General features: G+C 46.3%; 1 protein-coding gene across 2 annotated transcripts in view; it reads left to right on the top strand.

Moving 5' to 3' along the window:
• The window catches only part of Trappc10 (trafficking protein particle complex subunit 10), a 62522-nt gene that overhangs the window by 21695 nt on the left and 19101 nt on the right, over positions 1-21726 (top strand). For both annotated transcript variants that reach the window (XM_050140261.1, XM_050140271.1), the window contains exons 4-13: positions 2377-2573; positions 4901-5096; positions 8256-8367; positions 11632-11879; positions 14634-14780; positions 15359-15473; positions 15825-15901; positions 16805-16896; positions 18656-18796; positions 19051-19163. In XM_050140261.1, the coding sequence (XP_049996218.1) occupies positions 2377-2573; positions 4901-5096; positions 8256-8367; positions 11632-11879; positions 14634-14780; positions 15359-15473; positions 15825-15901; positions 16805-16896; positions 18656-18796; positions 19051-19163 (1438 nt within the window). The remainder of the gene's footprint in view (positions 1-2376; positions 2574-4900; positions 5097-8255; positions 8368-11631; positions 11880-14633; positions 14781-15358; positions 15474-15824; positions 15902-16804; positions 16897-18655; positions 18797-19050; positions 19164-21726) is intronic.

Consider the following 21726-nt stretch of genomic DNA (forward strand, 5'->3'; position numbering starts at 1 on the left):
TCCTTTCCTTTCCTTTCCTTTCCTTTCCTTTCCTTTCCTTTCCTTTCCTTTCCTTTCCTTTCCTTTCCTTTCCTTTCCTTTCCTTTTCTTTTCTTTCCTTTTCTTCTCGACAGAGTCTCACTGTGTGTTACCCTGGCTGGCCTGAAAGTTGCTGTGTAGACTAAGCTGGCCTTGAACTCACAGAGGCCTCCTGCCTCTATCTCCTGAGGCAAGGATTAAAGGTGTGGGACATCCACACCTAGCTTTTTCTAGGTTGACCTCAGTTTCTAGAAACAGTTAACTTTGCTAATTTGATTGCATTGTGTTCCCAAAGACTTGTTCATACTATTTCTGCTTTGTGTCACTTCATTTTCCTCTGTGACTCCGTTTGCAGATTGTGGTGGTAAAATGTGGGTCCTAATAGTTGTCTTCGTTCGTGTGCTGCAGAGCCCCTTGTGTTGTGGCTTGTGTCCTGGCGGCCTGTCTTTACATGCTCTAGTGATGGCATGTTTCAGATCGCTGACATCCTCCTGCAAACTATCTTTCTGCAGGTGGGAATGTGGGTTGAGGGCTAGACATCCAATCTTCTTGTCTAAATGGGCAGCAAATTAGCAGGGGACCATTTCCTAATAGTCTCCCCCTTTCATGTTCTGTGTACACACCACTGTGGATACTTTGGCTCTGTTGACTGTTGTCTGCTATGGGGCAATCAACCTTTTCTTACCTATTGTATAGTCTGTTCTTTTGAAATAATCCTTTGCTGACACATTTTAGTATGTCAAGTGTGTAAGTTGTATTTTCTAAAGATGGATATTCTGGTATGCCCTGTTCCGCATATTCTTCTCTGTGTGCCCAGAGACTTTTCTCTGTTGAGAGGCTGGGTCTTTTATATATATCATCTAGTTCAGTTTGGTTGGGCTGTGATTGTTAAAGCAGTCTATACTATCTGCTGGCCAGACCCCAGTCACTGTGCTTTGAGAAACCTTGTGTTCTCAGAAAGTTATGAGGAGGGACCCAGGCCAGTGTGGGTCTTCCAACCTTAAAACATGCAGCTGCCCCACCTCATTTTCTGTTTGCACATCTATGGGCACAGTAGTATTAGAAGGTGTTGCCATTTGGAGTAGTTTTTACCCAGCGGTAGCTGGAAATGCAGTTCAAGAGACAGGAAGAAGGAAAAGAAAGTGGGGGAGGAGAGGAGACATGGGAGTTTTGATTGAAATTGTCTTGTTTAGTTCATTATTGATTAAAAAAAAATTTAATCGTGGTAAGTTTTCTTGAACCTAGGACCTAAAAACAGAAGAGCTTTTTGGTGGGTCAGTAAAATCAGCATGGGTCTATATCAGTATTAAGAGAGCTGAAAATCCAAAGAGCCCTGGAATGAGACAGTGAGGGGGAACTGTTAAAGGAGAGGGGAGGGCCTGTAGAGATAGTTCAGCAATTAAGAGCACTGGTTGCCCATCCAGATCCCAGCACCAACAATGTGGCTCATAACTATCTGTAACTTCAGTGCTCGGGGACCTAACACTCTCTTCTGATCTCTGTGAGTACCAGACACATATATAGTGCACAGGCAAACATGCAGGCAAAACATCCATTCAATCACATAAAATAAAGACAAATAAATTGTATATATTTAAAAGGAGTATGTGTAGTTAAACAATAGTTGTTTCTAAAAGTGTTAACTCAAAATTTTGAATTGTGGTATCTTTTGTTGTTGTTGAACCCAAGGCATATGCTGAACAAGGGCTTCACCAAAGCCAGCCCCAGTCCTTGAATCTTGGTTTTAGTTTTCTAAGTGTAAATGGAATTTTAAGTATGGTACATAGGAGCACTAGAGATGAACAACCAACAAGAGGAATTCTGTGCTGTGGCTCCTTGGCTTCGTTGGGGAGGGGTGCTTTATCTGACTACTTGGGTTAGTCATGGGAGAGAGAAGTAGAACTGAGTTTGAGTGGAACAGCTTCTGTGAGCTGGGGCAGCTTGAGGGAGCTTGATCTTATGTGGAGAAGTCAAGGGGCGTGAGGTTGGATCAGGACCCTAGAGCTCCTAGAGGCTACAGGGCAGCTGTCAGGAGGCTAGGCTCCTGGCTGACCCATGACTGTGTCAGCCTTATGGGGCTTAGGCACAGAACCCTGACCAAAGCTCCTTCTCACTCGGGTGACCTCAGCTCTTCAGCCTGTGTGCTGTATCTCATGCCTTTGGGTGCCAGAATGTACTGGGGCTGGGACAGGTGTGAAACTGAGCATGGCACTTTAGGCTTAGGCCTCTGGGCTTTTCTCCGATCCAGTTTACCCCCTGGCTGCCCCGATGTTTTAACATGCTGTGACTAGTGCCTTTTTGTTATTGATATCCCATGCATTGAAGAGCTTGCCTTCACAGTGACTTATTTATTTTTAGGATACTGAAGTGTACAAAGCTACGGTAAAAGATGACCTCACCAAGTGGCAGAATGTTCTGAAAGCGCATAGCTCTGTGGACTGGTTAATAGTGGTAGTTGAAAATGATGCCAAGAAGAAAAACAAAACCAACATCCTTCCTCGAACTTCTATTGTGGACAAAATAAGAAATGACTTTTGTAATAAACAGAGTGACAGGTAAGCGTGTCTTGTATTTTACCCCTTTTGGTTGATGTCAGTGATAACCATTGACTCAACCAGTCTAGAAAACTACAGAGAGGTGCTGGACACCGCTCCCAGCCCCTCCATCCTCTGCAGTTCCTGGCCTAGCAGATCTTCTCTAAGTATGCAGCCTAAGGAGAGAGGCTTCTGGGCTAAGTTGTCCTGGGGAAGATCAGTCCTTGAATAGTGTAGAGTTTTCTAAACAGCTTTTCAGCTGTGGGACACACATTTCTCTGTTTATAGTCCACTTGTTAAAAGTTCCTGGAAGGAAGTTGCAGAACACCAGCTTCATCCCTTCATTACAGTGGCTTACTGCCCATCTGTGCCTGCTCGAACTTCTCTCTCCCTCGCACTGCTGTGCCCAGTTGGTCAGCTGGCTCTGTGCTGACTCATGTGCTGATAGCCGGGTCTCACAGATGGGCACTGGAGCCTGGACCCTGTCTGGTGCTACAGGTTGTCATTTCCATGGTCACTACCTACAGTGGAGTGTTCCCATGCTGCAAGAACCTATAAGAGTATAGGCAGCCTGCTTTGGGAGCCTGAGGGAGGTGTGCTGGGGTCGGGAATGAGCCAGGAAGTACAGGCAGGCTACATGAAGTATGTAGGAAAGCAGCCTAGGGCAGAGCATTTTCTGTGTGTCTTTAGAACGTTGTCATTCTGTGCAACATTGATGGCTGCTGTTGTCACCTTAGTATATTGTGAGTTCTCTGCCCCGTTATTGCTAGTCAGTACATTATAGTGTGTTACATTAATAAGCCATGTGTTATTTCTAGACACCTCAAGGACTGTTGGGCTCTTGTTTGCTTACTGTTACTCTAGACAACATTGTACGTGTTTTTCCAGCTCAGATACTGTGAATGTCCTTAGCTACTTCCTTAGGATAAACTCCTTAAAGGGAAATTGTGTGGCTGTAGGTTCTGTGCATTCTTCAAGCCTTTGGCAAATACTGCTAAGTCAGATGCTGACTCAGTGATTGTTTGAGATGGTGGTAGCATCAGTGTATGAGGCCCTCCATGGAGCTCCTCCTCCCATGTGCCCTGTTAGCAGCGGCTCCACTGCTCTGTGCTCTGGGAAACACTGATGGTCTCCTGATGAGACTTCATTCCTTGCATAGTAGCTGTGCTGGGCCCCACCTTTCTGATTCATGCAAGCAGATGACGACCTAGAGACCGTGGGAGTTGAAAGGCCTACCAAGGAAGGAGTAAGGGAATGATATTGTGATGCAGCGTGTGGACTGTTGGGTAGGTAGGTAGCCGCAGGCTGGCAGAGGAAAGCCTGCCTCAAGAGTGGTGTTGTAGGTTCCTTCCCTGCAGTGTGGGGATTATAGGAAACTGTGCTGCTGCTCAACAAGGGTATTGGCGATTGCAGCTCCTGTTGACAGGTGACCTCAGGTGGGGCTGGCCCTGCCTTCTGCCCTTCTGGGAGGGATCAGTGCCTACTGAGTGGGTGACGGAAGGGCTGACTTTTCTGTGCTGCCTCACCTTCTTTGGTTGTTCCATGGAAGCTGCTGTCCCTGAGGGGATGTGCTGGAATAGAGTTGGTTCGTTTCGCTGTTTGTTAGCAACTTAATAAGATTTTTCTTAAGGAAAACTGTTGATGCCCATTAAGATTTTAAAATCGTTTCTGAGTTTAGGTTTATTTGCATCATGGGCACAGTCTCCTTGCAGTTAAATCGTATCACACCTGTCTGTCATCTGTCTTAATGTTGTCCTTACGGAGTCATGGTGTGGTGGTAGAAGCAGATCTACGGGGGGGGGGGGGGGGGGGGGGGGGGGGGGGGGGGGGGGGGGGGGGGGGCTAGGGCTCGCTGCAGGGGTCTCCCAGGATGTACTTCAGTGACCAGTGGAGTGGGTTCTGTGTAGAAGAGAGACGGCAAGTGAAGAAGAGAGTGCTGAGGGAGGAGGAGGGCATGGCATGTTCAGTAACCCAGGCTGGAGTGAGGGGAGGTGAAGCCCAGTGCTGCAGTTGGACTGTGGTTCTCCCATCCTGAGTTGAGGGCATTAGGAGCTGGTAGAGTTTGTGAGGCATGTGAGAACGAGGGTTGGGAACTGAGGATGCTGTGGCTTCTGTGTCACAACCATCCTGCAGGGGGCCACTCCTCTTCAGTCCCACTCTGACTCCATCCCTGCAGACTCACAGTGCTTCCTGCACAGGCAGCAGCGCCCTGTTCTGGCCCCTCCCTGAGGGCTCTCACTGATGGGAGAAGAAAAGCAGGAGAGGCTCTGGGGAGTTTGGGAAGGAGGCTCAGCTGAGCCAGTGTGTTGTCCCAAGGTTTTCCCAGCCTGCCCTTCGTGTCTTTGCAGGTGTGTTGTGCTCTCTGACCCCTTGAAAGACTCTTCTCGAACTCAGGAATCCTGGAATGCCTTCCTGACCAAACTCAGGACGTTGCTGCTCATGTCTTTTACCAAAAACCTTGGCAAGTTTGAGGATGACATGCGGACCTTGAGGGAGAAGAGAACAGAGCCAGGCTGGAGCTTCTGTGAATACTTCATGGTTCAGGTACTGGCCTCTCCTGACTGCAGGAGGCAGCTCTCAGGCTAGTTCCTGCTGGCTTTCAGAGCCAGTTGTGGAGCCCAGGGTGGTGTTTCCATTGTAAGCGGATGACCTTGAGTTCTGTGGGTCTCCTGCTGCCTCACAGCTCAACACTGCCCCACCTCATTGAACTCATCTTTGTTTTGTTTGGACACAGGGGCTTCTAAAGTCTGCCGTGAGTTAGGCAGAGGCGCCCAGCATTGGAGAATGACTGATACGGGTGTGCTGGTTCACTGTTGTCCAGACACTGGGGTTTAGGGTGTTTTCTGGGAACATCCCTAGCTCCAGGCTCCAGTAAAGGATTGTGTTAAGCCAGTTCTTTATTGGAATTCACCAAATTATTTAGGCTTTTGAATTGTTGTTTGCAACCAGCCTTTTGTTTTTGAAGGGGAAAATTCTTGGGTTCCATGTGATGAGGAGCTGTGGTAGTGCAGGCACAGGACCCTTGCTCTTAGGATTCTCTGCTTTTCCCCCATCTTTTGACTGGGAAAGCATAAGCATCATGTTTAGATATCAGCCATGCATTCATTGCTGAAGAAATGGCATATTTTGAATAAATAGAAGACCGTCCTGATTAGAAATTGGATTTTCTTATTCTGAAGCATCTAAGGTTATTAGGAAGGTTTAGCACAGGTCAGGAGATTTGAGTGTGCTTATCTTACACACACACACACACACACACACACACACATATATATATATATAGTTTGTTTATTTATTTATTTATTTATTTATTGGTCTTTCAAAGCAGGATTTCTTTGTGTTGCTTTGGAGCCTGTCCTGGAACTCATTTTGTTGGCCAGACTGGCCTTGAACTCACAGAGATCCACCTGCTTCTGCCTCCCAAGTGCTGGGATAAAAGGCATGGGACACCACCATCCAGCTCTATATGATTGTAGACACCTTTCTAATGGCTCTGTCTCCTCACTTTTGAAGCTTATTAAGCTTAGTCTAGGAATTCCAGAGAAGGAAGGGGAATGACTAGATGAAGACAAATTGCCGGAATTAGGATAGAGGTCAGTTTGAACCCTACATGATGGGATAGGTGGATGGATGGATAGATACATGGTTAGATGGACTGGAGAGGCAAGTGGATGGATGGGTGGGAGGATGGATATACAGATGCATAGGTGTGTGGATAGATAGATGAAAGAATGGGTAGAAGAGTGGGTGGACTGATGGATGAAGATACAGGGGCTGAAGAGATGGCTCAGCAGTTAAGCACACTAGCTGCAGAGGACCTGGGTTTGATTTTCAACATCAGCATGTCAGCTCACAACTGTTTATAAGTCCACCTCCAAGGGGTAACTGACACCTACACCTCCTTCTGGCCTCCTTGGTCATTGCATACACATGGCACACAGACATACATGTAAGCAAAACATCCATAAACATAAAGTAAGAGTTGGGTGCATGAATGGATTTCATGAAATTCAAGTCAGAGCTGTGTAGTTAATAGTTTAGTACAAACAGTGATTTCAGAATTTGAGAATGGTACCGCAGTTACATGAGGTGTCAATGTGCTGTTAAACTGATGAAGAATTCTGTACAAACCATAGTTTTCTTGGCAACAGATTTTTATAAATCTGAAAGTAGTTCAGATTAAAAGTAAGAGAGCAACCATGGAGGGAATGAGGAAAGAGCCCAACCTATGCCATTGTGAAAGAAACCTGCACAGGGCTTTGCTGCATGCTGCTGCCTAGACAAGATTCCTGGAGTAGCCTGTTTCACACACAGGCCATGAAGGGGATGGCCAAGCTCTACAGCTTGAGGGGATGAAAAGGTTATGGATGTTGCTTATACATAAGTGTGGATGTAATTTACACTGCTGTATAGGTAAGCTGGTGCACGCCAGCCAGGCATGTAATCCTAGTATTAGAGAGGCTGGAGGAAGAAAGATCACACGTTTGAAGCTAACCTGGGCCAAATAGTGAAAACCTATCTTGAAAGAAAAATCTAATACCACAATTGAAAAAGATTAACTTCTTGTTCAGCCTGAAAAGCACTTGACAAAAAAGAAAAGAGAAGGAAAGGAAGGGAAAGAAAGGAAAGAAGTCGGGAGAATCCTGCAGTGTCTGTGAGACATTGTCTAGCAGTGTTTTCAGAGGCAGCAAGACACAGAACTGGAGGGGTCCTCAGCTTCAAAGGTCAAGCTAGCTGCTTTCCTGCAGCTCCCCTCTGGGTTACAGGTAACAGTTGAATGCACAACCTCGTTACTGTCCCAGGAGTTTGTTGGATTTGCAGACAGGAATTTAATCCTCATACAGAGGGAACAACTCCACTATTCAGATAAGGAACCAGATGAGGAACCCAAGGCCCAGACTTCTGGTCAGCCCAGCTGCAGCTGGAAGGGCTGATGAGGCTGGAGTCTGGATCTGAAGTGGGCTGTGGGTTCCATCTGTGTTCCTGATCCCTTTCCCTTGAGTGCCGTGTGGTGCTCCAGGCTGTAAGAACAGTGATTGCGGCCACATGGAGTGGATCTGAGTGCTTCAGTGTGGATTTACACAGATGTGTTTGACCCTCTGACTTTTCCTTTACAATAAGGCAAATTACAGTAATTACAATGATAGAAATTGGGGTCAGAGTGGGGGGAGAGGAACTTGGCCCCTGGCCATCCCTGTTTGTTGTTTCATTCAACAAATACTAAGCAGCTGTTTGTGCTGCACACACCAGCGCCAGAGTGATGTCCACAATCACTTTCATGAATCTACTGTAAACTGGTCAGAGTGGAGAAGGACGGCATCATGGGTCAGAAGTGCTAGGGCCTCAAGCAGAAGTCTGAACAGGGGACACAAACATCTTGGGAGAGGCCAAAAAATAAGCTGTGTGGAGATTAGTAGGAAGCTCAAGAGAAGAGGCAGCTGTGGATCTGGAAGAGCGAGAGGCTGGGTTATGATGTAACTCGGGTAATGGGTACCACTGTGACTAGCTGTGTCCAGTGCTGCTGGAAGGCTAGACCTGGCCTTGGCTTTTCCTTCTCCCTTGTGTTCTCCATCCTCCTATGTGAGTGAGGGCTGATGTGCTATAGAGGCTTTGTGATCACTGGCTAAGTCTTTTTCCTAGATAGCACTGTTGCTCTCCATGGCTGATGTGGCTTCAGGAACTGACTGGTGTTTTTGGTGACAGGAGGAGCTTGCCTTTGTCTTTGAGATGCTGCAGCAGTTTGAAGATGCCCTGGTACAGTACGACGAGCTGGATGCCCTGTTCTCACAGTATGTGGTCAACTTTGGAGCTGGGGGTGAGTAGATGCTTCAACCACTAAGCCATTGCTCAGCAGTTCCCCTACTTTTCATTCAGCTAGTCTGTTTGTCCTGTAATTAATCATTTGCTGTTATTTATGTAAATTATAAGGGGTACTCTCATTCCTGTTGGTAATAAAATAGATAATTAAGAATTACTCATTGTCACTTTTTGAGTAAAAAAAGTAGTAAAAGCACTTACAAAGCTACTTTCAGGTTACATAGTTCTAAGGAGAGTAGATGTCCTTCTCTGTCTGTGGCCCTCAGCGTTCCTTCTGTGAGCTTACTATGACACTATCCCAGGAGCACCATTGATCTGTCAAACATTTAAGTAGTTCTAAATTCTTTTAAAATTACAAAATTACCACAATGAAAACACATATAAAGAAAGCAGTTGAAAGCCAGGGAGAAAGGCAGTAGGTAAAGAGCTTGCACTGTTTCATACACACACTTGGTGAAGCACAAGGACTTGACTTGGAATCCCCACAACTCATCTGAAAGCTGGGTGTGCTGGTGTGTGCTTGCAGTCCGATGGCAGGGGCTCACTGATCAGCCACTCTTCCATTCAGCAAGCTTGGGGTTCGGGGTGGGGGGGACCCTGCCCTAAAAAATGAGGGAGCGGTTGAAGATAACCAACACTGGTCTCTGGCCTCCACATGCACATATGTGCATACATACAAACAGGTATACACATATACACACAAATAAAAGAACTGGCTGGGTGGTGCTGGTGCATGCCTTTAATTCCAGTGCTTAGGAGGCAGAAGCAGGCAGATCTGAGTTTAAGGCCAGCCAGGGCTACACAGAGAAGCCCTGTCTTGCAAAAAACAAGTGATCAAAAAAAAATTTGATAATAGTAATAAAATAAGTCATCCTGTTTTCATTGTTTATTTAGATAGAGACAGTAACATATGTTGAGACTCTTAGAAAAAAGATTTTTTAAAATTTACCCATATGTGCATATATGCCTCTGTGTATACACACATGTACATGCAGGTACCTAAGAAAGCCAGACAAAGGCATTGGATCCCCTGGAGCTAGAGTTACAGTAATTGTGAGCTAACCTGATCTGGGTGCTGGGAACTGCACTCGGGTCCTCTGCAAGAACAGCAAGCACTCTTAACCACGGAGCTATCTCTTCAGTCCCTTGTTGAGACATTTTTCTCTTTCTTTCTTGTTTGCACTGTCATGGCATCACTCCAAAGACCCAATCAAATGCCCAGCTGTTTTTGTTAAAGGATGCACAGTATTTGAGCTGTCTCCTAAGCGTAGGTGAAGATGTCCCCTGGGTTGTTTTCTCCTTGCCCTCCCAATCCCCAGGCAAAGCTAGACATGTTTTTAAGAACCTTGTCATTGTGTCTGAAGGAAGCAGTGATTCTAGGGACTGTAGCAACAGGTGAGAACCTGCGGAATGATGAAGTACTAGGACAGTCAGCTTACCTGGGCCTGTCCTAGTTCTGAGATGGGTCTCAAAGTGTCGCTAATTGACCCCTAGTCCAGACCAATCCTTATATAATAGTTTGGATGCCTTACTCTGCTAATATCTAGATACCAGTCTATAATCAAAGTAAAACATTTGCTAATTAAACTAGAGGAACTGTTTCTCACATTTATTTTTTTAAGGATTTATTTTTTTATGTGTATTATTGTTTTGCCTGTATGTATATGTGTGTATGAAATATATATATCTGTGTGAGGATGCCAGGTACTACAGAACTGGAGTTACAGACGGTTGTGAGCTGCCATGCCGGTGCAGGGAATTGAACCCACATCCTTTGAAAGAGCAGCCAATGATCTTAACTGATGAGCCATCTCTCCAGCCCCTCACATTTATTTTTGTAATACATATCCATATAATATATACACTTCTTTTGAATATAAAATTGTTCTTACACTTCTCACAATTTCTTTGTTTTTTCTCAGTTAAAAAAAAAAAGCTGGGCAGTGGTGGAGCACGTCTTTAGTCCCAGCATTCAGGAGGCAGAGGCATGTGGAGCTCTGTGAGTTCAAAGCCAGCCTGGTATACAGAATGAGTTCTAGGACAGGCTCCAAAGCTACACAGAGAAATCTTGCCCTGCAAAATCTTAATTAATTAAGTAATGTGGGACAGTTTAAAATCTAAAAATAAGCCCAGGCCAAGTTTTGTAGCTGATTGAAAGGATTGCCTCATCGTGGACTTCTGGAGCACCTCTGGACACAGTTAGGAGCAGTGCACAATCCTGCTCTTGTGGGGCGGCCTTTTGAACATGAGTGAGATCAGCTCCATTTGCAGCAGGAGTAGTCATGGACATAGAAGGGATTTGAGAAAAGGGATGTCTGAGACCACCCCTCTTGGGAGGTGTCATTTGCCCAGAGGCCTAAATAGAACATGACAGTCACCATAAATTCTGACAAAGCGAACTGCCTGTGTGGTATCACCAGGCTTGATGTAGCAGGTCCACTTAGGTGATCACAGTGGATGTGATCAGGGAGGCTACAACTGGGTTGACACGTCAGCTGTTGAACGATGTCAGTTACCAGGTTGAGCATGGAGTGGCTGTAAGGTTAAATCATACAGATGAAATGAGTTAGTATAGATTCTTTTTTATGTAATGATTTATTTGTATTTTATGTACATTGGTGTTTTGCCTGCATGTATACCTGTGTGAGAGTGTTGGATCCTCTGGAACTGGAGTTACTGACAGGTGTGAGCTGCCGTGTGGGTGCTGGGATTTGAACCTGGGTCCTCTAGAAGAGCAGCAGTTTCTCTTAACCATGGAGCCATCTCTCCAGCACCATAGATTTTTGTTTTAAGATCATATTTAGTATCAAGGCTATAATTTAGACCTGGAGACCTTGCTGGGAAGCTGACAGGAATTGCCTTTCCTCTGGTCGCTGCGCCCTCTTCCTTGTCCTCCAGTACCTCCCCTCAGGGAGCTGGTAGGAGGAGCTACGAAGTGAGTAAGGTAAGCGTAGATGCCCCCAGCTCTACGGCTTGTGAACATCAAGGTGACTGCCTTACTCATTGTATACCTACATAGGACCTCTTGGGTATGGTAGGATGCTATCTATGTACTCTGTTCAATCACCGCTGCCGTGATCCAAATGGGTGTAGCTTACAGGAGCCACCCCATCCCAAAGCACTAGGTTATTGGTGGGGCAGGGGAGTGGTAGCTGATCGGAAAGCTGCCTGCTCCTGTATGAGATCTGGTGGTCCTGGGCAGGAGCTTTAGTTAGGTGAAGTGCCTGCAAGTCAGCATCTTTCATGGTGTGTGTTTGTTTAGATGGTGCCAACTGGCTGACTTTTTTCTGCCAGCCGGTGAAGAGCTGGAATGGACTGGTGCTCCGTAAGCCCATAGACATGGAGAAGCGTGAGTTGATACAGAGGCAAGAAGCCACACTGCTGGACCTGCGAAGCTACCTTTTCTCCCGCCAGTGCACCTTGCTCCTCTTCCTACAGCGGCCATGGGAGGTGGCTCAGCGTGCCCTGGAGCTGCTGCACAGCTGTGTGCAGGAGCTGAAGCTCCTAGAAGTGAGTTGGCTCCTCTCCCCACTTACCCTGGGAAGTGTTGGGCCTAATAAGTATGTGAAGAAGCCAATGAGTGGCAGGAAGGGGTTGAATTGTTACCTGAAGTGATAGAAGTATCTTAATTCTTTTGAGAGTAATTTACCTAGGGGGTACTGATCTCTTCACTGCCTGGAGCCACGCATACTTCAGTAAGGTGGTGTTTCAGAGGCCTCTTTGCCCAGAAACTTCACATGTGCATACATAGGATGTCAGAACCACATTTCTCAGTTGAAACCTCCAAAGTGTCTTATCCAGAGCCATAGGATATTGTTACATAACCTTCATCATCCGTGCACAGGGGCTTGTCATCCCATCACCTGCTGCAGGCTTCCCAAGGGATCATCTTTGTAAGGCCCAGAGAGCCTGTGGAGAGCCATGTCAGTCACATGCCCCTTGCTGTGAACAGCTTAGAGGAAATTGGGCCCACGGCTCTAGAGGTTTTCAGCCCTACATAATAAGGAGAGTATCTGATGGAGGCTCCTCCCATCTCAGCGGATGAGGAAACAGAACAAGCCAGAACCAGGGGCCAGTCAATAACTTCAAGAGTTGCCCCAGAGCCCTCCTCCACCAGCTAGACCCCATCTGCTAAAGGTAACACAGCTACCAGCTGGAGGCTAGTTCAATAATGAGCCTGTGGGTGACACTTCAGATTCAAGAAATAGATGTAAATTTGCTCTATTCACTAAAATATTGGTAGGGCAGTATTTCATAATACAATAACTTTGTTTTATACCCTACAGTACTAAATGAGAGGCCCAACATGTCTTTGAAATAATCTTAAAAGCTTTATGCATGCTGTGGTCATGTGTGAAGAGAGTACGTGTTTGTGGTTGTGTGCCTATTGCTCTCCACCTTATCTCTTTAAGGCAGGGTCTCTTAGGGCTGGAGCTGTGATGGCTCAGCAGTTAAAAGTGCTGGCTGTTCTTCCAGAAGATACATGTTTGATTCTCAGCATTCACATGTCTGCTCTTAACCATCTATAACTCTAGTCCCAAGAGATCCAGTGCCCTCTTCTGGCCTCGTTGGGCAACAGGCACACACGTGGTGTATAGATATACATATTTCACATAAAATACAATTGAAAGAATTTCACTGCACTGGAAACTCAATGTTTTGGCTAGGGTGACTGGTTAGTGAGCTCCCAGGATCTCTCTGTCTCTGCTCTCCACCCTCCATCACTGAGCTTATGTATGTGCAGCCATGCTTGGCTTTTTATGTGGGTACTGAGCTTTGAATTCAGGTCCTTATGCTTTCAGAGGGAACACTTTTACCTATATTAAGGCATCTCCATGGTACCCCCCTCTTTTTCTTTTTAATCCAATTATTTTTACCAAGTTATTTTTCTTTTATGTAATCAAGTAAGTAGGAGAAATAGGAGAAATAGTTCTCTACAGTGACACCTGTGATGATACTTGGTGGGGGAACCCTGCTCTAGTGGGTCTCTGTGCTCTCCTCTCCAGGGTCTTTCATTCTCCAGTGTGTACGGGGGAATGGTATGTTCACTTAGGCTCACAGACTTGCAGCCTGTCGTGATAATGCCTCCTCGCTCACCCTAGTGTGGGAGGTGGGGATGCTGCCATCCTGAGGGGCATGCTCTTGTGGGTTCTAGTGCTGATCCCTTAGCGTGGCCTGCTTCTGATAGAAGCCATGCAACTGTGAAGGGATCTTTTCTGTGCTAGGATAAAAGTGAGTAATTCACCCTTCAGAAACTGACCATGCTTTCATCTACAGCAACACCGAGGGCACCCCGACTTCTTTCCAGCCTCTACACTCTCTGGCCTCGGGATCTAAAGGAGGCTGTCAGGAATGTCTCATGAGCACAAGGTGGCCTTCACATGCCACCAACGCAGGATTCACTTGTGTTTCACTTTGAGTAGATCCAAGTAGCATGTTCACCAAAACTGAGATAGCAGCTACAAGATAAACCATGTCAGTCATCAGGGGAAGGTGTGCTTAGAGTTGGTTGTGGGCCAGAGGCCTTCCTGGGGCTGTCACCAGTTGTGGTGATGATGCTCCAGGCAAACTTGGAGTGTTGAATAGAGTCTGTGGTGCATGTTCTAGTATGTATCTGCCTAAGCTATAGGAATTCTTTAATTCCAACACTGCTTTGATCTGTTGTAAAGCATTCAGCTGTTGCCATTGAATGTCATTGATGTCCTTTCTGCTTTGTTGAACAGTCTGTTCTTAGTGTGCCCATAAAGCCACCTGGTGCTCCCCTCTCACCTTCTAGGCAGATATAGCCAGGCCTCATGCTGAGCCAGGTGATAGTCAGCTTTCCATAGACATTTATTTCTTTATATTCTGTGTATGAGTGTTTGCCTGCATGTATGTCTGTATACCATACATGTGCTTGGTGCCCTTAGAGGCCAGATGAGAGCATTGGATACTTGGGATTGGAATTATGGGTGGTCTTGAGCTACCATGTGAATTCTGAGAATTGAACCTGAATCCTCTGGAAGAGTAGTAAGTGCTCTTAACTGCTGAGCCAACTCTCCAGTTCACATAGACTTTTCCAAATAAGGTTTTAAAATATGTAACTGAAAATTGTATGCAAACTAAGTCCTTTATTGTCACCAGACACATGACTCAAAGATATGTTTGTACACAGGTTACTCCTGTCTGTGGCATGTGATAGGTTATCCTTCTGTAACTTTGTGGTCATGGCTGTGCTACACTGTCTGAGAGCATCCTCATGTGCACATACTTCTGTCCTTGTAGGTCTCTGTCCCGCCCGGTGCTCTGGATTGCTGGGTATTCCTGAGCTGTCTGGAGGTGTTGCAGAGGATAGAAGGCTGCTGTGACCGGGCACAGATAGACTCCAACATTGCCCATATGGTGGGACTGTGGAGCTATGCAATGGAAAAGGTACCTGCTACTGTGTGTGAAGTGTTTGCATTGTCTCCAAGGTTGCCTTTGTGGCAGATAGCATGGGCTGTTAGGAGAAATCTAACTTATTTAGACTAGTTTGGATACTCTCACATCCTTACAGTGCATCTGAACACAGCCATGGGTCAGAGTTTCTTAGTTCTTGTCAGCTCCTTTAGCAGGTGACAAATGAGACAGTGTCAGTGTCAGGGATGGGCAGGTAAGAGGTGCAGTAGGCTGCAGAAATGCAGGTATAGGCCAGTGTGTGTTGTGGGTGGACCGCAGGGGCAGGGCACAGTGGGGAGGGGTGCACATAGAGCCGTCATTTAAAAAGTGGGGCACAGTTAGCTGAATGACAGAGAGCGGATTCACAACCTCAGCTCTATTCTAGAACTAACCTGAAAAAGGTATGAGCTTGCAGCAATCCCATAAGGTGTGCTGTGAAATTCAGACCATTTAGATAAGAAAGCTAAGTTTTTCCCACGATGAACGGGAGTCAGGATTATATATTTACTACATTTGTGGATTGCCTACTGACTTACAACAAATGAACTCAAACTATGGGTTTCCCTCAACAGCTAAAGTCCTTAGGGTACCTGTGTGGACTTGTGTCGGAAAAGGGCCCCAATTCAGAAGATCTTAACAGAACAGTTGATCTTTTGGCGGGATTAGGGGCTGAGAGACCTGAAACAGGTATGATCACCGCTGGAGCACAGTGGGGGCTGCTGAAGTGAGAGTGCAGTCTGTCGGGGGACTCAGAGAGTGTGCGAGTCTGTGCCGCCTGCTCATGAGTCATGTCCTATTTCAGTGTCGGTGGTGCATGTTTCTGGGAAGTCCAGTCTCAGAGAACAGTTTTCTGGGAGGGTCCTGGGCTGTGTCATAAATTGGAAAGGAATAGACATCATAATCTGGGCCACACTGGTAAAGCTAGTGTTTTTGCGATGCCCGTAAGAGTCAGGTCACCACCCTGAGGTCTGAAAGGGAGTGAATACACGCGACCATTATGCTGCTGCTGCGTAAGGACGCTCTACCTTTGTGTTTCAGCCAACACAGCTCAGAGTCCTTACAAGAAACTCCAGGAAGCGCTGTCATCAGTAGAAGCCTTTGAAAAGCACTACTTGGTAAGTGTGGCAAGAGTCCCTCCTCTGTCCACAGAGCCACCCTAGCTGGCTTTGTTCTTCTGCATGGCCTTTGGTATTGGATGCACTGGTACTTTTAGACCCTCCATTGTTGTGGTAATTTACTTAGTATGCTGGGGGGCTCTGTATAAACACTGGGTAACTGATCACATGTTAGTGCCCCTGATACCATAGTTAGGCACAAGCACAACATTGAAATAATTAAAATTTTGCTCAATGTAGGTTTTCCCTTTTACTAAGTAGAATCTGTAAGAACAGATTGTGAATACTCTTCTTTGTGAAAAGTTCCCATTTGTGCTTGGGTGGAGCTATCATGCTGGATTTGAAAGGTTGAATTTGAGTGGTTCCAGGAAGCAGTGGAAGGCAGACCATGAGCTGGGAGCACCTGCAAAGGTGCTGTGTGGGTGAGAAGAGTGCCAGGACAGGTATGCGCAGACGGAAGCAGGGAGGGAGTTAAGTGGGCTACACTGTGTGAGCCCCTGGCTGTCTCTCATCACATGCTTCATAACACGTGTACAAGTTGCTGATCATGTGTGGAAATTATGGCATGTCATGTGACAGTTTGAAAGTGGATACAAGGTGAAAGCTGTTTCATCTCAGTATCTTGCTGCAGCTTTGGGTAAAGTAAATGTAAGGTGTGCCCTGAAAATTCAAGTACAGGTCTAGAGGGCAGTCTCAGTGATTGAGAACATGCCCTGCTTGTGCAGAGGACCCAGTTCTCTTCCCGGGACCCATATTGAATGGCCTATAATGCACTCTCCAGGGGCATCCAGTGCTTCTAGCGCCTGCACTCATGTGCACACTCCCTCACCCGCATATACATCATTAAAAACATAAAAGCAAAAAATAAAAAGTACATAATTGTGCTCTTTAACTTTTTTGCAGGACTTGTCCCATGCCACCATTGAGATGTATACAAGTATTGGGAGGATTCGATCTGCCAAGCTCGTTGGAAAAGATCTGGCAGAATTTTACATGTAATTTATGGTGACCTCTTTGATTTTAAACATTTTACACGCATATGAGAAGGTTTATACGTAGAGTGTAAAGTTTGCATAACTTGGTAGATAGGAACAGGTAGAATCCATTAGCCAGTCATTGCTTTGTCTTTGAGTTTCTTCCAGAACCATATGGGGAGGTTTTTGGCTTATTACCGTTGTTATTGATCTTTGACCTACTATACTTAATTAACTCTAATGATACACATCTACATACATGTGCACAAAATCTTGTAATTAACTTTAATAAGTAATGAGAAGTATTTCAGAGCCTGCCTTCCAGGTCAGTAAACAGTAGTTGGTCATATAGTCTTTCTCTAGTGTGTCACAAACCCCCTGGATGCAGGTGGGAGGGGTGAGCTGGGAATGAGTACAGGAACCTGCTCCTCTGCTGAAGAAGAGCAATCTTAGCCTGGCTTAGTGGGATTCAGCTTCAAAGCTGTGCAAAGAGATAGCAGTTCTAAAGGGGAAGGGAAAGTGTATTCAAAGCCAAGTTTTGAAATCTGTACTTAAAGTAATTTTAGTAGATGAAAACAAACAAACAAACAAAAAAAAAAGAACTGGTGTGGATTGCTAGATGGGGCTTACAGATGCCTGAGTGGCTCCAGGTGTTCTGGAGCAGCCGTCCCTCACCTGCTCATTCACTGCGGGGCAGGAGCTATGAGCAGGTTCAAGCAGTCACGTTCCACTTCTGCATTTGGGGGAAACTACATCTCTGGGTGCTGTGAGTTTAGTGCACTTGACCACTGCAGAATCCAGAGGCACAGAATCCCAGTACCAGGTACTGGCCTGCTGTTCAGAACCTGGAGGCTCAGTTGACCTTGGCCGCATACTAGCTGAGTGACAGTTGCCTCCTCCTTCTTGTTAGATTCCCCAGACTCTGTCGGCTTACTGGAGATTTAGGGTGCTTTCTAGCACTAGAGGTTATGACTGAAGAGGTATGGAAAGTTCTGGACCTTTCAAACAAACAGTGTTTCACAGGAGAACCAAAAGAATCCAGAAAAAAATGTATTTTGCTAAGTTTAAATTTTACTTTATTTGAGAAACATTTAATTTGGGACTTCTGAATTCCGATTATGTCTGGAGTAGTGGAAATGGAGATTCCTCCCCAAGGATGCCCTGGAGAGCTTGGAAGTATTAGCTTCTGGCTAGCCCAGCATCCTAGCCTCTGGGGAAAGAATGGGAGCCCTGATCTCCTCGAAGTATAACAGGCCCTGGTGAATCTGTGGCGTAAACTTTACTTGGTTTTATTCTGAACATTGTTGTGGCTTCCTTGGAACTAGGAAGGCCTTCTGGTTTTGCTTGTCTAATCTTCAGTGCTCTTGGTCTCTGTAAGCAGCTCGTATCTGCCCAGTCATAGCTGACCTTAGCTCGATGGCTGGGCCATGTAGACTGTTGGCATGAGTCCAGTGTGGTGTGGCAGCATGGCTGTGGCTAGCCACCAGGGCTAGGGACACGCCCTTCTCTTTTCCCAGCCATCCCACCTGCCAGTAAGAAAGTGTTCTTCCGCTGACCTTAGCCTAGCTAGGAAGGGTTACAGTACTAGTGTTGGATGTCTGAGAGCAGCGTGTTATCAGCACGAGTCTACTGCTCGGAAGGTGCCCTGGCCGTCCTTCATGGCTCCTCACAGGAGGGGTGGTGGGAAGGGCTGTGGGAGGACTGCGGACGTGTGAGTGTCAGGGTCTGCCATGCTGGCCCCTGTGATGCCTAACAAACTTGTGGTTGCTTCCTTTGCAAGGAGGAAAAGGTCACCCCAGAAGGCAGAAATGTATCTTCAGGGAGCTTTGAAGAATTACCTGGCTGAGGGCTGGGCCCTACCTGTCACACACACAAGGAAGCAGCTAGCCGAGTGCCAAAAACACCTTGGGCAGATGGAAAAGTATCCTTTGAGTCCAGTGTTGTCACTGTCTGATATATGGTGGCGTTGCTCACAGTGAGTGTGCTGGTAGCTCCTGTGGAGCATAGAGCAAGTGTCCACTCTTTTTAAATCTAACTTTGAGTTTCTAAATTTTTTTTGAAGTGACAGTTCTCCTTTGGGCTGTACTTTGAAGGCAAGAGAGGATATTTGGAGCCCTTTTGCCCACCGTCCTACTCGGGAGGTCCTCACTCCTGGCCCTTAACTCTCCACTTCAGCTACTTGCAGACCAGCAGCCTTCTAGCCAGTGATCATCATCTGACAGAGGAGGAGCGGAAGTACTTCTGCCAGGAGATCCTCAGCTATGCCAGCCAGCAAGAAGACAACCCAGGTGAGACTGGTGGCTAATCCTGTGTCTCAGGCATTTTCCATGCAGTATGAAAAGAGAAGGAGCAAAGCCATAGCGCCTGCCTGTGCACCAGCCATGGTCTTTCTCTTTGGTGAACTTGAGTGAGACTTCGCCCAAACAGGTTAGCATGCTTCTGTGAAACGGAAGAGTGCTCCAGACTCCTTCCCACATAAGAGGCATTCCCGGGACCGAAGGGCTCTGATACCACCTGGGGCCCAGACTCAGGTCTTTCTGATTTTCTTAAGAATGCTACCGTGAATTGCTACAATTTTTGTTTTATTTTTTGAGATATGTTCTTACTATGTAGTCCTAGATAGTCTGAAACTCAATATGTAGACTCAGCTGGCCTTGGACTAGAAACAGTCTGCCTGCATCTGCCTCCCAAGTGTTAAGCATGCATTACCACGTGAGTGTGCATGCACACGTGTGTACGTGTGTGTCCGTGTGTTTTTGGAGACAAGGTTTCCCGCTGAACCTGGAGCATGTTGTTTCTGGGCTAGCGGTCAGAGAGCTACTGAACTCTGCCTGTCTGTTCCCAGTGCTGCAGTAGCAGATACGCACCTCCATGTCGGCTTTTATGTGGTTGCTGAGATACACGTGTGCACATACCAAACACTTAACCCACTGAAGAGCCACGTATCACTTAATTCTTAGCATACATATTAAGCTTGGTTATATGTCCCAGTTCTTTTGTTTGTTTGTTTGGTGGTGGTTGGTTGGTTTGTTTATTTGAGATAGGGTTTCTCTGTGTAGCTTTGGAGCCTGTCATCCTGGAACTAGCTCTAGACCAGGCTGGCCTTGAACTCACAGAGATCCACCACCCGGCTTCAGTTCTCTTTTGATTTAGAACATTTACTCTCACATCTTGCTTTATTGAGATAGAATTTACATATCATGAATTCCTATTTGAAGCATGCAATTCGGTGGCTTTTAGTGTGTGCACAGATTTGCATATTCACCACCACAGTCCATTCTATCACCTAGAACAGAGTCCTGTATTTAACCCTTCCAGCCCTGCAGCCCCCACCCCTGCTTTCTGTAGGCTCCCATTACATGGAGTCTCTCGTGACTGCATTCTTTGACTTTGCTTTCAAGGCTCATGGGGTGTAGCATGTATTACTATACCATTTTCTTTTTATTTCCAAAACATTGAGCTAACTGTCATTCAGACCAATCCACCCTCTGGAATTTGTTCCTGGGTTTCCACCTGGGAGCCTCCGAATTGCAGACTCTGGAAGGTTAGATTGGAGAGATGCACTTGATGTTTTTGTGTAGCTAGACGACACTTGCATAGTTTTGCTCCTTGTGTTTAGTTGACTAAGAGCCCTTTTAAAAAGAGATACTGTGTTCTCTTCAGGTTGTCATTATAAAATGCTGTGGCACAGAGACTTAATAGCAGGCATTTGTTTCTGAGTTCTGACAGTAGAGTCATATTCTGGTGAGAGCTTCTTCCTTGCCATGTCCTTACATACAATGCGGAAGACAGCAAGCACTCAGGGATGTCTTCCTGTAAATGCCCCTTGACATCCCAGACACCCTTATCCAAGTACCCTTGTTCTGGGGGCCAGGGCTTGTTTTATTTACCACAGATGTGCCTGGGTTGGGTTGCATAGATTGGTCAGTCTGTAGCAGTTGCTGAATATGACAGAGTCCTCCACAAGGTTCTGGCTCCCGGTTGTGTGATCACTGGCTGCAGAGGTGGATCGCCTCTTCCTTTAACAGAGCCACCTTCCTTCCTGATGTTCTCAGCAGCATCAGGATGGTGGTTTGATTTACAGACCCCAGTGTGCCTTCTTGGCTTGCTGCTGTGTGGGGAATGGTGGGAGTAAGGGTATTCCTTCCTGCTCCCTGGTCCCTTTGTGTGAAAACAACTTCCAAAAGCATTTGCCCCTTCTTCAGCTATGGCAAGTCTGCTTTAACTTGTGGACAGACTTTGGTTGGTTGGTTGGTTTTGGATGGGTCAACCCACAGCCGCAGCCATAGCTTCAGCTTCATGCCTGCTAAGCATATTTCCACCAAACCCATCTCCGGACTCTCCTTTGGTTTATCAGTCCTGTTCAATGGTTCTATAGTGTTGTACTCTCCCTAAACATCGCCATGGCACTTAGGAGAGGAGAATACACTGTGAATTCTCACCCACCTTCGTCTCTACTGAAGATGTCTTCATGCTTTCGTGCCCCTCACATCCCCAAACTATAGACAGCTGTCCCTCTATAGTCTGGCAGATGCCGGGACTAACTTTCAGGGCACAGTGGAGCACTTGGCTTCTTTCCTAGGGATCTTCTAAGAGCTGTTTCGGAGGGTGTTGAGTCCCTGGGGGTGACTCTAGGGATCAGACTGCTGGCCAGTTTTAGTTTTGAAATGGAGGGAACAGTTGTTCTTCGCTCTTCCTAAAGTGACAAAACAGCTGCGGAAATCTTCACCGCTGTTAATTTCTTCATCCCCAGAGTTCTAGAAGTGCTGTCTAGTCTGCTTTTGTGATAGAAGAAATGTGGGAGGTTGGGAAGCTTGCAATCTTTGTTCTAAATAAACACCCACATTCCTG

The sequence above is a fragment of the Alexandromys fortis genome, unplaced genomic scaffold (genome assembly GCF_014885135.2).
Source record: "Alexandromys fortis isolate MF-2015 unplaced genomic scaffold, M_Fortis_MF-2015_v1.1 scaffold_9, whole genome shotgun sequence".
NCBI classification, from domain to species: Eukaryota; Metazoa; Chordata; class Mammalia; order Rodentia; family Cricetidae; genus Alexandromys; species Alexandromys fortis.